The sequence below is a fragment of the Sphaeramia orbicularis genome, chromosome 18 (assembly GCF_902148855.1).
Source record: "Sphaeramia orbicularis chromosome 18, fSphaOr1.1, whole genome shotgun sequence".
Taxonomy (NCBI): domain Eukaryota; kingdom Metazoa; phylum Chordata; class Actinopteri; order Kurtiformes; family Apogonidae; genus Sphaeramia; species Sphaeramia orbicularis.
This window is the reverse complement of record NC_043974.1, coordinates 5215225-5231370: the sequence shown is the minus strand read 5'-3', so window position 1 is coordinate 5231370 and position 16146 is coordinate 5215225. Positions and strand designations below refer to the sequence as shown.

General features: G+C 38.2%; 1 protein-coding gene across 2 annotated transcripts in view; it reads left to right on the top strand.

The window, feature by feature from the left end:
- Window positions 1-16146, top strand: part of LOC115438499 (GRB2-associated-binding protein 1-like) — a 35230-nt gene that overhangs the window by 1428 nt on the left and 17656 nt on the right. For both annotated transcript variants that reach the window (XM_030162151.1, XM_030162150.1), the window contains exons 2-3: window positions 12863-12991; window positions 14686-14851. In XM_030162151.1, the coding sequence (XP_030018011.1) occupies window positions 12863-12991; window positions 14686-14851 (295 nt within the window). The remainder of the gene's footprint in view (window positions 1-12862; window positions 12992-14685; window positions 14852-16146) is intronic.

Below are 16146 nucleotides of genomic sequence, written 5' to 3'. Positions count from 1 at the left end.
CTTAGTTTTAGTGTAAAAACTTATATTAAATTATGAAAATATTAACATTTACAAACTATCCTTTAACAATAAAATGTGAAAAACCTGAACTTTTGAAAGTGAAATTTTAACATTATTCTTCCTGTTATTAAATATTTTATGCCTTTGTAGATCCAATCTGTAATACGCATGTATAAATGGTAAGTTGGGGTGTAATATTGTTAAAATTGCACTTATTTTTCCTCAAGAAATTTCAGTTTTTTCAGGTTATACACATCATTTTGTTTGGATAGTTTGTAAATGTACATATTTTCATAATTTAATTTTGATTGCAGTAAAACAGAAAGAAAAATTTGGAGTCGTCATTATTTGCAGGTTATTATGCTACTGTTTTACTGGTCTGGCTCACTGGAGATCAATTTGGGCTTATTGTGGCCCCTGAACTAAGATGAGTTTGACACCCCTGCCCTATGAAATGGTCCAACCCTTCCAGACCTGTTACGTCGTCAGCAGTCATCGATGCCACCAAGGTGGGATTTGTCAAAGAATCATGGGGAGGGATTTAAAAATTATATTTTTTGTGAAGAAACCACCAATCAACAGGCCTAATTCTTGTATGAGTTAACGGTCGGTCCTATTACATGTTGTTCCTATAACAGTTGAACATTCATCTTTAACCCAAACTATGTTTTGGACAAACCACACTTTCAGTCACTGGGACTAAATATTTGAACGGTTTACTTCAACATAAGAGACTCACTGTCATACGCCTCCTTCACATCACAACTGAAACATTGGATGAAGGAAAACCAAACCTGTGACCATCAGTAGATTGTCCTCACTGTGTTGTTCTGTGTGTTTTTATGAGGTTTGCCTTTTGTCACAACTGTCTTTCCTGTCACCTGCCTAAGGACTACAGATGGAAATTAACACTGCTGCTACAATCTGACATATTTACAGCTGCAATTGTTGTAGATGTTCATTAATATGCACTGTCCCTAATAAATAAATAAACTAAAAATACATGAAACATTAAATTTTCTGTGATGGCCACACCTGCAATGTGGGAGTGTCTCATTAAGTTTCATGGTAGACGCTATGGCCAATGGGGGAAACTCAATCAGACTGTAAAATGGAACCTAAAACCTAGTGATTCAGATTTCACATCATGTCCAAATAATTCAGATAATAATGCTGCGTTCCAGTCCACCCATAACTTGTGTTTTTCCAATCTTCTACTGGTGGAAAGGCGCTGGAATGGCAGTCAAACCCGTGACTTCCCACTGGTGAACTCGTACTAGGTCAATGTACTCATGTAGCAATGGCAGCCCCCATGCAGTGCGGTGTTTATACAAATTATTAAAACAAGGTATTGCTCTGACATTATTTATCTGCAAATGTTCTGCATAATTAGCAGCTACTCTAACATTAGCTAGTTTTCAGTCCATTGAGTGCAAGAATAAATTAAAACCAAATACAAATCCAAATATTCAAATAACGCAGCATAAAAGGTAGAACAGCTTCTCTTGCCTTATGCAGCATTTTTACTCCTCTGTTTCCCTCAAATAAGCAAAGAGCAAACACCTTTGGCAATAGAAATGATTGTAAATGAGCATAACGTACAGTCCGCCATGCTGGCTTGTTTACATCTAGCTTCTACAAGTCCTTGCGCTCAGGCAGTTTGGCGTGACTTGCCTGGATCGTTACAAAGTCGTGAGTCGTGATTTGAAGTCGTGACTTACGGGCTCAAAAAATGGCCTGGAATGCAGCATTAGACTAAGTCAACAGTTTACTCTGATGTCAGACTTCATGTGGCCTTTTCGTCTTTCCTGTTGGTGTCATCTGCAGCTTTTCATCCTTCTTTTATCCACATGTCTGTGAACTTCTGAGCAGAGAACAAACATATGTCTGGTCCATTAACAGAAGAACAGAGGACTGTTGAGTGTGGTCATGTTCATTCTGTTGGACTCATCAGTGAGGATAGCATCCATGCAGTAAACCCATGTTCACACTCTGCTGTAGACATGAGGAGTGTAGAGACCGAACAAAACACTGTGTGGAGATTGTCTGCTCGAACTCTGGCATTTATATTCTCAAAACAATTTCAGAAGCAAAGGGGTGTCTGAGAGAGAGAGAGAGAGAGAGAGAGACTGATATACACAGACAGATAGGTAAGGTCTGCAGCACAGGTGTCAAATATGCGTCCCAGGGGCCAAATCTGGCCCGCCAAAGGGTTCTGTCGAACCCCTGGGATGAATTTGTGAATGGCAAAAATTACACAAAGATATTAACAATCATTTTAGTTCAGGTTCCACATTCAGACCAATTCAATCTCATAATAACCTATAAATACTCACAACTCCAAATTTTTCTCTTTGTAAATGTAAATGTTTTCATGTACTTACACTAAAACAAAGCATAGTTTTGCAAAAAATCTGAAAAACCTGAACAAAAATGAACAACCGGAAATGCCATTAGAGAAGTGCACTTTTAATAATATTCCACCTGTTACTAAATATTTTGTGTATCTGTAGATCCACTGTGATCTGTAAGTTATAATGTACACATGGAAATAATAAACTAAAGCATAATAGTGTTAAAATTACAATTTTTTTTTCAGGTCATGTTCACATTGTTTGAAGGGTTAGTTTGTAGATGTAAACATTTTCATAATGTAATTTTACTTTTTTCACTGCAAAACATAGAGAAAAGTTTGGAATTGACTTTATTTATGTATTATTATGTTATTATTTTACTAATTTGGCCCACTTCAGATCAAATTTAGCTGAATGTAGCCCCTGAACTAAAATGAGTTTGACACCCCTGGTCTACACTGTATGTATGTGCATGGAAATGTTTGTGAGTTCTGAGACTGAAGACAGTTCAGTTCAGTTAGTGCCAGTGATGTAGAATATAGGTAGAAAGAAACTAAGACAAACCTGACCGTTATTTCAGTTGGTTTTTGAACATTGACAGGGTTGACCCCCCCCCCCCCCCAAACAAATTGCACCCTGGATGTCACTATAAACAGATGTTCTTTGTTTGTGACAGAATTCTCCATGTCGTCAGCAGCTGGAACCGTCTCTGTTCCATGGGCTTTGGACATCATTTACCACTGTCAACTATAGATTCAGATTCAGATTTATTAATTTTCATTCAATAAAAACATCCCAGATGCTGTTACAGAACGAAATTGCAAAATACACAGCACGAAATAAAACCCAGAAAAAAAATAATAATTAAAAACTCCAACTAAAAACAACCCAATATATATGATAAAATATTAAAACTGCACTAAAAATAAATAAATAAATAAATAAATAATTAAGTTAGTAAAGGTAAAAATATGATAAATTACTGATCTATAACACATTGAAACGACATTAAATGGATGATAAGATGATTCAGTTGTTTCTGTAGTAAATCTGTCCATTTCTGTGTTTCGTTGGTCACCGCTGCTCTTTTTTGCTGTGTTTACCTCCATCCGACCGATGATTGGAACTGAATTATGGCAGATTTCTCAGACCCCTGTGTTTGGAGTGTGGTCCATTTGGAGGGTCAAACAGCCCTTCCCCTTAGCCCCTCCCCTTGAGACATTGAGAATCAGGACACCCCTACCCCTTCATGTAAATCCACAAAATGGAAGGGGAGGGCTAAGGGAGAGGGGCCTTGATGTCATGTTTGGTTTCTATTGGTTTAAAGTCAATTCAAAGCTTCATCTCAGACATATGGGATGTGAATCTATACTTTCTGTTCCATCACTGAGAAGATTAATTTACTGATCTTTTGTAGAGGACTTAAACAAGTATTGGACATGTGTATACAACCAAAACTGTATTACATATTTGATGGTATTTTATTATCTCTATAGCGGTTATGCATTGAACTTCTCCTCAGACAGAACTGAGAGGCAAAACATGCTAAAACCCTGCAGAACTTACTGATGATAATAATAATAATAATAATAATAATAATAATAATAATAATAATAATAATAATAATAATAACTAGAAGCACTCAGAGAGCGCAGACCTCTGCCAAGGCTGATCAGTGGCCCCCCCTGTGGGCCCCCCCCCCACGCCAAGGAGGTTATGTTTTTGCCAGGGTTTGTTTGTTTGTTTGTTTGTTTGTTTGTTTGTTTGTCTGTCTGTTTGTCTGTCCGTTAGTGTGCAACATAACTCAAAAAGTTATGGACAGATTTTGATGAAATTTTCAGGGTTTGTTGGAAATGGGCCCCCCCGTGGGCCCCCCCACCCCCGATCACCACCAAAATTTAATCATTTCTTCCTTATCCCATTTCCAACAAACCCTGAAAATTTCATCAAAATCTGTCCATAACTTTTTGAGTTATGTTGCACACTAACGGACAGACAAACAGACAAACAAACAAACAAACAAACAAACCCTGGCAAAAACATAACCTCCTTGGCGAAGGTAATAATAATACACCATCATTAGCTACAGGTTAAGTATGCTGGATGTTAGCATGCCAGTAGTGAGGTAAGCTTATAGCTAATATTGCGTAATGATTTTCATCAGCAGATTGTAAACAAAAATGTTGCAGCATATCAACTAAACTGTATTCAAGTCTGGACCCACTGACAGCAGTGGAGTATTTTGCCTGTTAGCTATTAGCATGCCAATCACAACAACTAACTTTAACAATAATTTTTCTCTGCAGTTCAGCTAAATTTTACCAACATTGAGCTAAACATTGTTCCACCCTAGACACACCAGCATTAGTTATTGTGTGACTATTTAGTCTTTTAGCTGACAGAATGGTATGCTACTTGCTAGCTTTACAGTTCAGGCAGTTATGTGTTTGTTAGCATTAGCTAAGCTGTAAACTACATAAGTAAGCATTATAACAAAATGAAGATGTGAGGGTTGGCTCAGCCAACTAATCTGTTATGTAGAATTATATGAAGCTGTACATTTGGAGCTATGTTTAATTTCTATTCATTCCTTCTAATAATTGTCAACATACATTTTTGAATTCATATATTTTGTCAACAGTTTGTGAATATGATCACACGTAGAATGAGTGGGTACAGCAGACGGATGGTGGTGGCAAACGGTTGTTTGTTCACTGGCTTCCTTTCCAGTAAGAAATAGCTTAGACAATTATGCACACACACACACACACACACACACACACACTCTGCATATCTGACATGCCACACCAGTGAGTCAAGCTAATCTCCTCTTCATACGCTTTCCCTTTAATCGTTCCTTTGCTGCTTTTCCTTAAAACACTGCCCTTTCTCTTCCTCTTCCACTCATTCACTCTCATCCTCTGTTCTTGTCTAACCTCATATCATATAAGTTGTTTTTTTTCAGACTGTTGTTGTTCAGACACAGGTTAGGAAAGAGCTCAGATTTTCTTTTTTTTCGGCTGAAGTTGAAGGTGTTTCCTATTTTCCAACCAAAGCAACTCTGAGCAAGAGTCCTGAAGGGCTTCATTACCCACAAACCCTTTCAGCTGACATCAGGACGTTAAGTGTCATCACAGCAGTGGAAGCAGGAAAAGGGTCTAAATGTGTCAGATATGTCATGGTTTATTATTCAAAAAGAAGTTAAAAAAAAAAAAGTTACATTTGATGTAAAGTAAAAAGAAGATGGACTCTGTGGTTCTGGTCTGGACTCTGTGGTTCTGGTCTGGACTCTGTGGTTCAAGTCTGGACTCTGTGGTTCAAGTCTGGACTCTGTGGTTCAGGTCTGGACACCCGTTCCATCAAGTATCAAGGAAGAAATGAAGAAAAATTAGAAGTGAAGAAGGTGAAGGTGAAGAAGCAGCTGCAGTGAAGAAACGGCAATGAAGGAGTGAGTGTATACATGGAACCATGATGGTATATACAACCCAGTGTGTACACACACACACACACACACGCACACACACACAGACCTGCCAGCTGTGTGTCTACTGTCAACACACACTTACACACCTTATCATCACTGTCTTTGTGAGGACACTGACCTTAATGTCCTCATAGCGAACACAAAGACACACAGTGGAGCTGCATAGAAAACACTGAGCAGGCTGTGTGTGTGTGTGTGTGTGTGTGTGTGTGTGTGTGTGTGTTATGTAAACCTATAAACCTAATCGCTCTCAGCTGTTGGAATCGAAGGCCTCCCTGAAGATTTAGAAGATGTGGTAACACACGTTCACATGTTGTAGACAATTGTGCTCCGCTGTGTCCAATCCCAGAGGTCCTGTCCTCCTCCGTTGGGTCCAATCCCAGAGGTCATGTCCTCACACACAGGTCCAACAGATGACCCACAGGTCCGATGCAGGGCTAGTTTATTAACTCTGTGTGTCCACCACAGCCATCTGCCTATAAGATACAAAAGGACTGAAGTCTAAACTAAAGTATGTGCAGGTGCAGAAAAGTCCAAGTATCAATCTGAGGACACAGAACTGAAGTCTTCACACTGTCTCCTCTGTAGGACCACACAGGAAACACACAAACAACCCTCATAAATACATTTGTAATCCCACTGAAGTCTGTCACCATTTACACATGTCTGTCAATAATGAAGGTCATGTGACCATCACCTCAGCCCATGCACCTTGTTTTTAATTGGACCTTATGCATATACCATATACATACTGTACATGTGTATATATATATATACATATACCGTATACATACTGTATATGTGTACATATATATACATATACATATACTGTATACATACTGTATATGTGTATATATACTGTATACATGCTGTATATGTGTATACATATACTGTATACATACTGTATATGTGTATATATACTGTATACATGCTGTATATGTGTATACATATACTGTATACATACTGTATATGTGTATATATACTGTATACATGCTGTATATGTGTATATATATACTGTATACATTTACTGCCTGTATGTATATGCTTATGTGTTGTATATATTTCTTTATGTGTAGTATAGAGTTAGCTTTTTGTATATCTAAGTAGTATTGTAGTATTAAATGTATATTTAATATTTTATTTTGTACTTTTTGTACATTGCCTATTGCCTATTGTCATTATTTGGTCTGATATTTTGTACAGTCTTTTTGCACTTTAAGTGTTTGCTGCTAAACACATTTCCATTGTTCCAGTAACATTAGTCTCTTTTCCATCGACCCTCAAATTACATAAATAGAACATGAGTATAAAAATGTGGCTAGTGGAAAAATGACAGTTTTGCCAAAACTCTCGTTTTTTGATGAAAAGTTTTCGTGCTTGTAAGAGGTGGTCTTTCAGGAGTAGTAAAATTGGTATATTGCTTTTAGTCCAACTAGAGTCACATGTACAAAAAAAACAAAAAAAAAAAACAAAATGTTGATGGATGTTACAACAAACAAACATGTGTGTATGTGTGGACACACCAGGAAACCACATCATTTTAAAATTTAGTAGGAGATAGAGGGGGAACCAGCATTTTAGATTCAAAACAACACAGATTTATGTTCATGTTTATGGAAGGACTTCTACTGACATCTACCAGAAGAAAGAAACTAATCAGCACATTTGGGATTGAATGGAAAAACCAACATTACACACTTCTGTTTTAAACACATTTAGGAAATATGGGGAAAGTTTAGCACAGATGGATACTGGAAAAGGACTAATGAGACAACAAACATTTATTCTATTCTATTCTATTCTATTCTATTCTATTCTATTCTATTCTATTCTATTCTATGGGGTAATGGAGTTACTGATCTGTGAGTGTGGAACTGGACGGTCGTCTTTTTGTCAGGACTGGTGTTAATTTTGGTTTGGAGGCAGGATGGGGGGGGGGGGGGGGTGTTATTTCAGACTCATTGTGCCCTCTTCCTGTAAGGGTCAAAGGTCAAAAGACAAAACAAAACAGTAAATGAGAGTGGAGGTGGAAAAACAAAGTCTGTTTTTACTGTTTATAATAACTGTCTCTGTGCACAGATCTGTGTCCTGAAAAGAGGACATTGCTCCTTTGATTAGACAGACACACAGACAGACACAGACACACAGACAGACACAGACACACAGACAGACACAGAAAGACAGACATATGTTTGTACTGGTTTTGGACTCCCTGTTGATTCTTTGTGTCCTGGACAGGTCTGATCATCAAAGACAGACAGAAGGACACATCTACTGCAATCCTGTCCCTCTTCCTCTTCCTCTTCCTCTTCCTCTTTCTCTTTCTCTTCCTCCTCCTCTTCTGACCCACTGCAGATTAAATTTATCTTAATGTGGAACCTAGTGTCACTTTTGTATTTTAGAAACTCACCCCTCAGGCTGGACTGGATCCTCTGGGGGGCTGGTTTTGGTCCACAGGCCACATGTTTGACACCTGTGCTCCACCTGATTGAACCTGTTGTCTTTAATAAAAGCTGGACTACATTCATGGTGGTCCATATGGGCTCATTTCAAGGTAGTTTTTCTAGTATAAGCCTCATCAACTCTAATACAAAGCAGAACACTTACTGACTGTCTGTCTTTACTGAGCTGTCCACTTACTGAGTATGGTCGTATTTTCAGTTCAAAGTTGAACTAGTTTTAACAATGTCATGCTTATTTTGAGAATTCTTACCAGGATAAAAATGTTTATCCAAAGGGCAGATTTTTTGGCTTGAAATACATGGTTTAACCTCATTTTAAGGATTATTTGTCTTGTTTCAAGTGTTCAAGTGGGGCCTTTTTTTGCAGTGTATAAAGTCTACTGACTGTAGAATTCAATTAGAATTAACATGTTTTCGGTATTAGAGGAACTGGTAACTCCACACAGAAAAGCCCTGGTCATACAGGAACCATCTTATACCATGGTTCCACAGTGTTGACCAGGCCCGGCCCTGTGCATGCAGGTCCCCCACCACACCATCCATCCATGAACACAAAATAATTTCACTCTGAACTACGACACTAATTCATGTCAGAAACTCACTGACTGTACAAACCATTGTGTTCTATTTGAACACAGTGACAGTAAAACAATGAAGACTGTCATAAATATGGACTAACTTTGGTGCAGGAGGCGGGGTTTGTGTCCTGGTTAGGGTGTACCCAGGTTCTGATGCTCCCACCACCTGTCAGGAAGGCCATGAGGGGCTAATGAAGAGACAGGAGGTAGATCTAGGACCACTGGACTTAAAAAGGTTCAGATCCCACTAGTGGTCTTACTGTGGGTCCATTCAGCAGTGGAGTGGGTCTGGACTAGGGGTGTGTATCAGCAAGAATTTGACAATACAATACAAATCGCAGTACCAGGATCACGATACGATATACCGCAATATTAACAAGGCTATATTTTTTGTTTTGTTTCTTCTTTTTTTTAAAAAGATTATTTCCTGGAAAAAACTTATAGTGCAGCATTTGAATAAATAAAGTTTTAACATATGGCTTTACCAGAACAAAAATCACACAAATAAATAAATAATGTTTTGCAGAGATTACAGTTTAAGATCCTGCTTAAATGTTTGTATTTTTTATGAAAAGAATGTATAGTGTTCAGTCCCTGAATCATCCAACATCAGAACATTATTTTTGTGCATTCCCAACAAAAAAACTAACATTTTCAGACAGTAAAAAGTGCTTTTAAGATGCTTGAAATTACCATTATCAATTTCAAAAACTACCTGCAATATCACAATACTTCTTTTGTAGTATACAAACAGAGCAAAATACCCGTGAATATGTGAATATATTAATAAAAGAGCATGATAAACAAAAAAGAAAAACAAAAATGAATCTCCGCCATGTCTGCACTTGAGTAAATACTTTAAAATATCGATACAATACTTTTTAATATCGATACAGTGTCATGAAGTGAAATATTGCGATATATTGCAGAACCGATATTTTCTCACACCCCTGGTCTGGACAGTTAGATTAAGAGGAAAGGGTCTGCAGTTTCAGTTTCACTTTGCCCACCCCCCAAGCTCCGACATTAATGGACCACCATCCCCCTGTTCTAACGTAAATGCATTTGTCATAGTGTAGTGTTTATTCCATATAAACAGACTCCAGTGGTGTAGACACTCTTGGACACTGTATTAGACTGTATCTGAACACTAAACAGACAGACTCAGACACTCCACAGAGTTACCATGAAACATCTGTTGTCATTATGTATTCATGGAGAATGTATTTGACATTATCTTGAGGGAGTTGTTTCTTTTCTTCTGCAACTTTTTTTTCTTTTTACGTTTATTGGAGGCTGATGTGTATATTCATTTGGACATGATGAAACCCTAACCCTTACATCCATCCATTCAGTAGTAATGAGCGTTTGTCAATCAATCACCACCAGAGGGCGCCACCCCGAAGAGGCGTAAAGCTTTTTGAGAAGAAGAAGAAGAGAGTCAATACTAACAAACATGGTGCTGACAGAGGGACTTTTACTCTTAATATTCAGAAGGGTAGTTGTTGTATGTTGGTCTTTGAAAAGTTTTGCTATTTCTAGAAATTATCATTTATATTATAAAAGCCAAGTGGCCTCTGTGTTTGTGTGTGTGTGTGTGTGTGTGTGTGTGTATGTGTGTGTGTGTGTGTGTGTGTGTGTGTGTGTGTCTGTACAGAGCTGACTGCTGCAGTTTGTCATACTTATGAATTTTTGCTCAATGAACAGACTAGGCAAAGCAAGTTTATTTCTTTTTTTTTTTTTTTTTAATTCTCTTTTTATTGAAAGAATTCAGATCTTTTTTCACACATTGGAAAAACAGACAAATACACAAACTATACACATTCAGAGTAGGTGTAGAAAAACAAACAAAAACATTTACAGCAGCTCATCATTGTCCTGGCATACAGGATCTCAAAGTAAAGAATCGAAGTATAAATAAAGATAAATAAAAACAAAAACATATTTCCTTCAGGGAATTTTGGGTTCATATTCATGCATTCATCTCAGCAAAATCAGATCTCATAGGCTTCACATATCTCACCCATCCCTCCCAGTGTTGCACAAAAAAATCCATCTTCAAACTTACAGTAAAGGTTAGTCTTTCCATCCTATAAAGTCCCATGATTATGTCTGTCCAATTATTTATTGTCGGTTCTTCTTGTGTCATCCATTGTTTAGTTATTGCTTTTTTTTCCTGCAAGTATCTGTTTATGCTTTTGACCTCTGGGGAAATGTATCCCAAATACATGGTTTTGAAATCAAAAGGTAAGTAGGTATTAAGAATGATTTTTATGGCTTTATGTATTTCTTTCCAATAATGGTTAATTTTTGGGTATTCCCAGAATATGTGGAAATGATGTTCAGTGTGGCAGCTACGATTCCTCCAGCACTGTGAATTCCCATTTGTATAGTGTGACTTATGGTTAGGGGTAATAAAGAAACGAGTTATGTTTTTCTAACAGAATTCTTTCCAAAGGCAAGTTTATTTCTATAACACATTTAATGTACAGGACAATTCAAAGTGCTTTACATAAAATATAAAAGCATCACAGGAGAGGCATAAAAATACATTTAGGATGAGAGGAAGTTAAAATATAAAAACATTAACATTAAAATTAAAATCGACATTAAAATCATCAGCGATAAAATGTGATTTTAAAGTTCATTTAAAAGACATTATTTATTAATAATAATAATAATAATAATAATAATAATAATAATAATAATAATAATAATAATAATAATACATTTTATTTGTGTAGCGCTTTTCATATAACTCAAAGACACTTTACATGCAGCAGATAAAAACAGAAACAGACATATTAAAACAGATAAAAACAGGTGCAAAAGGCAGGTATACGAATATAAAACAGTTAAACATTAAACATTAAGATTAAACATTGAAAGCAATTTTAAATAAATGAGTTTTTAAAAGGGATTTTAAAAGGAATTTGAAGGTGTTGGGGTTGGAGCAGTGTCGGATAAAGGGTGGGAGGGAGCTCCAGAGGGTTGGAGCTGCAATGGAGAAAGCTCTGTCCCCCCAGGTTCGGTGCTTGGCTTTTAATGGTGGGGTGAGGAGATGTGCAGAGGAGGATCAGAGGGTGTGGGAAGGGGCATGGGGCTGAAGTAGGTCAGTGAGGTAGGGGGGCAAGAATCTGGTGATACGATACAAATCCAAACACTAGGATTGCGATACGATATATCACAATATATCATGATACTGTTAAAAAGGCAATTTTTTTTTTGTTTGTTTCTTTTTTATTATTATTATTTCCTTGAAAAATTGAATTACACCTGAAATATGAACAAATAATAAACACATTTTTATTTGATCACAATAGGATCTAATGCTGTATCACAAAATGTTCCTGTGTTAAAACTTAAATTATGTTTTACAGACATTACAGTTTAAGACCCTGTTCAAATGTTCATATTCTGAGTTCAGAACATTGTTTTTGTTCCAACAAAGGAACTAACATCTGCTTCTCAGACAGTAAAAAGTGCTTTTAGGATGACTGAAATAACCATTATTTGATAAAACAGTGTTAAATAATAATAATAAAGAAAATATAAACAATAAAGAAAAACAAAAAACAAAAATGTACCTCCGCCATATCTGCAATTGAATAAATACCTAAAAATATCGATACAGTACTTTTTAATATCAATACAGTATTGTGAAATAAAATATCGCGATATATTGCAGAACTGATATTTTCTTACACCCTTAATGAGGACAGCAAATAAAAAACCTGAACATTATATATAGATTTTTGACTTGTTGGTCACATAGAATACAAATCAAAACCAACTGTGAGAATTTGTTGGTGTATTAACTGATTATTAGAAAATTTATTTGCAATTATTCTGATATGAATTGTTTTACTTCATTTTTTTATGTAACGAGGCTGAAATTTGGTCCTTGTTGTGAAATGTGATTTTGTCCATATTTAGTTTCTAATGAAATCGTAATCCTTTGGTGGCACCTGTCTGTCTGTTCAGGCGTGGAAGCGGCGTTGGTTCGTGCTGCGTAGCGGGCGGCTGAGCGGTGAGCCGGATGTCCTGCAGTACTACAAGAACCAGCAGTCACGTCGGCCAATCAGGACCATCAACCTGAACATGTGTGAACAGGTAAACGCTCAAAGGACATGGTTCCAAAGCCCAGTACACAGTTGTCTTTCACAGTGAGTGTGTCTTTATATTGAAGTACAAAAGACTGTTGACGTCCACTGCAGCGGAAGTATGTAATATACACATCACTTTTTCAGTGCAGTAACTGTCAAAAATGTTCTAGTACAGGGGTGTCAATAGGGATGGGAATCGGTAAGAATTTAACGATTCCGATTCCATTATCGATTTGCTTATCGAGTCTCTTTTCGATTCTCATTGGGTGATGGAATAAAAGAGTACAAATGGGCGTGTTTGCATTAACTGTCTTTCATATTTCCAGAAAATATAACATACACAGTATGTACTAATAATAATAACAGATGATGGTGGTTCCAGCTGGGGGGTGGGGGGGGGGTGTGTGCAGTGAAAGTGAAGCTGAAGAGGCTTTACTAATTCCTCTATTACCGCATTTCCACTACGTGGAACCGGTTCGACTCTGCCCGTCTCCCGCGTTGCTGTGCAACTCATTTCCTTTCCCCTACCTTCGGAAACTTGTACTTTAGGGGGTACAATGTTTGTTGCCCGCACCGGAACCAGAACTGGGCCCGGATGACGGCCTGATTGTCACTCTGTGGCTAGATTCACAAGCGCCACTAAGTAGTGAATCAAATGAATCACATGCTGTGGACAAATGTTTGAACATATTGGAGGGATTCCACCCTTTTGAAGAAATGGAAGCTTTGACAGTGTTCCAGTGGACCTGGTGTGGTCTTTTTAGACCCTTTCTGCCTCAACACCATGTTGGCTACGTTCTGACCAAAACAATGCAGCGTACACGTGACGTCATCACGCATGCTCAACGAAGGTGGAATTGATAAGCAGAATCGTTAAACAGGCAGGCAAATGATTCCAAGGAATCGAGCTACTGTGATCCAGTTCTCAAAAAGAACCAGTTCTCGATTCCCATCCCTAGGTGTCAAACTGGTCATAGTACAGATGTTTGTAAATAATGAACTTTATCCTTTATTCAGTGGTTGATTCAGTCTGTGGATACATAGTACCGATTCACTGGTGGTTTGGGTCAAACTAATGCCATGTTTCCACTACTGGGGACCAGATACTAAAACGTGACATGTAAACACTGCAGACCACTGATTGGTCAGAGAGTTGTCTCTGTGACCTGCCATTTTACAAAAAACAGATGCGAAAGTTTACAGTAAATATAGCGGTAGGTTAATCCACATGATGACAGCCTGAAAACTACACCATGGTCAGTCCAGGAGATTCAGATGTAAAAATTCAGCATGACCTTGATGGAGCACCAACCAACAAGTGAGTTTATCAGCAACTCTCAGAGCTACGACATAGAAGTAACGCACCACATCGCTATGACGTCCAAGTTTTGTAAAGTCGGTAGTATCGTGTAATGGAAACGATCTCCAGGAATAGTACCTGGTACCCGAGTCAAGCCGAGCCGAGCCGAGTCGAGTCCAGCCAGTTCCGTGTAGTGGAAATGCGGCATAAGTGTGTCCTTCTACATGACGTCCCCCTGCTGGTGAGACTTTGGAATATCAATACTACATAGAACTCCTTCAGTGGTAATGTTTTCCAGACAGAACCTTTCCTTCCTGTGGAGTATTAATACAGTGCAGTATGAGGGGTTTTTTTTGCAGTAAAAGATCTGAAGACTGTTCCTCTGTTCCTCTGTCCTTGAGGTGGACGCTGGTCTGTCCTTCACCAAGAAAGAACTGGAGAGTAGTTTTGTGTTTGACCTGAGGACGGAGGAGAGGACCTGGTACCTGGTGGCCGAGTCCGAGGAGGACATGAACCGCTGGGTGTCGTCCATCTGTCTGCTCTGTGGCTTCAGCCCCACAGATGATGGTGAGGAGATCCCAGACACACCTACAGATCCACACATGTCTCACAGCTTTTGTTGTGTCGCAGTTGAAATGTGCCGATGTGGAAAAGTACACGTGAGTTTGGTGAATGAGTGCGAAAACAAGTGGGACGAAAGAAGAGAGACGACAAAGGCCTCGTAGCATCATATGGGTCAGTAGTTGGGTTTACCCTCAGAAAAATGCAAAATGTAAATTGTGCAATAGGAAAGTGGTAATGGAAACACTGAAATGTCACAAAAACTGTTAAAGATCTCAAAAAAGTGTTTCTGCTTTCACGAGGTGGTTTTGGAGTCATTTGGATCTATAAGTATAGTATACCAGTGAACTGTAAACCCATGGAGTTGATTTGTGCTGTTCATGTGGTCCTGGTGGTTTTGTCCCTGTTCATGTGGTCCCGGTGGTTTTGTCCCTGTTCATGTGGTCCCAGTGGTTTTGTCCCTGTTCATGTGGTCCTGGTGGTTTTGTCCCTGTTCATGTGGTCCTGGTGGTTTTGTCCCTGTTCATGTGGTCCTGGTGGTTTTGTTCAGTGCAATAGCAGTAGATGAACCCACACTACACTGGCAACACCATGGAGGTTTGGATCCAACTGAGTCAAACATCTGCCTTAAACCAGAACCAGAACAAAACTAGACGGGACTGGACCACAATGAACACATGCGGACAGACGGGACTGGACTAGAACCACACATAACTGAACAAAACACTATTCAATGGAAACACCTACAAGGACAAACTGGACTGTGTCCAAACTGGACAAACTGGACTGTGTCCAAACTGGACAAACTGGACTGTGTCCAAACTGGACAAACTGGACTGGGTCTAAACTGGACAAACTGGACTGGGTCCAAACTGGACAAATATGGGTTTGATTTAGTAAAACGGTCCTTAAACCCAGCTGGTGACTCTGATATGAATACTGTAAAACACTGAAGTGTCTCAAAAAATGACAAACTTAGTTTGTACCTTCTTCTGTCCTCTCATAGCCACCGACTTCTAAACAGACCCTATCAAAACAAAAAATTTTACACAAAAGAGTATTTAAAAAAAAGCAACAACTGTATTTGTAGTCTCTCAGAGGCATATGTAGGTGATTTAATTTATCACGTAAATCATAAATGGACCAGATCCAGCCAAAGTGAACATCAGTGTCATACATTAAAGTTTCCTCTGTCATTTCTCAAATAGGCTCATTTTTTTTGCTTAAGAGCTCTATTTTATGGAACTGTTTATAAAAAAAAAAGATATAACTGATGATGTAAAGTTATACTTCTGACATAC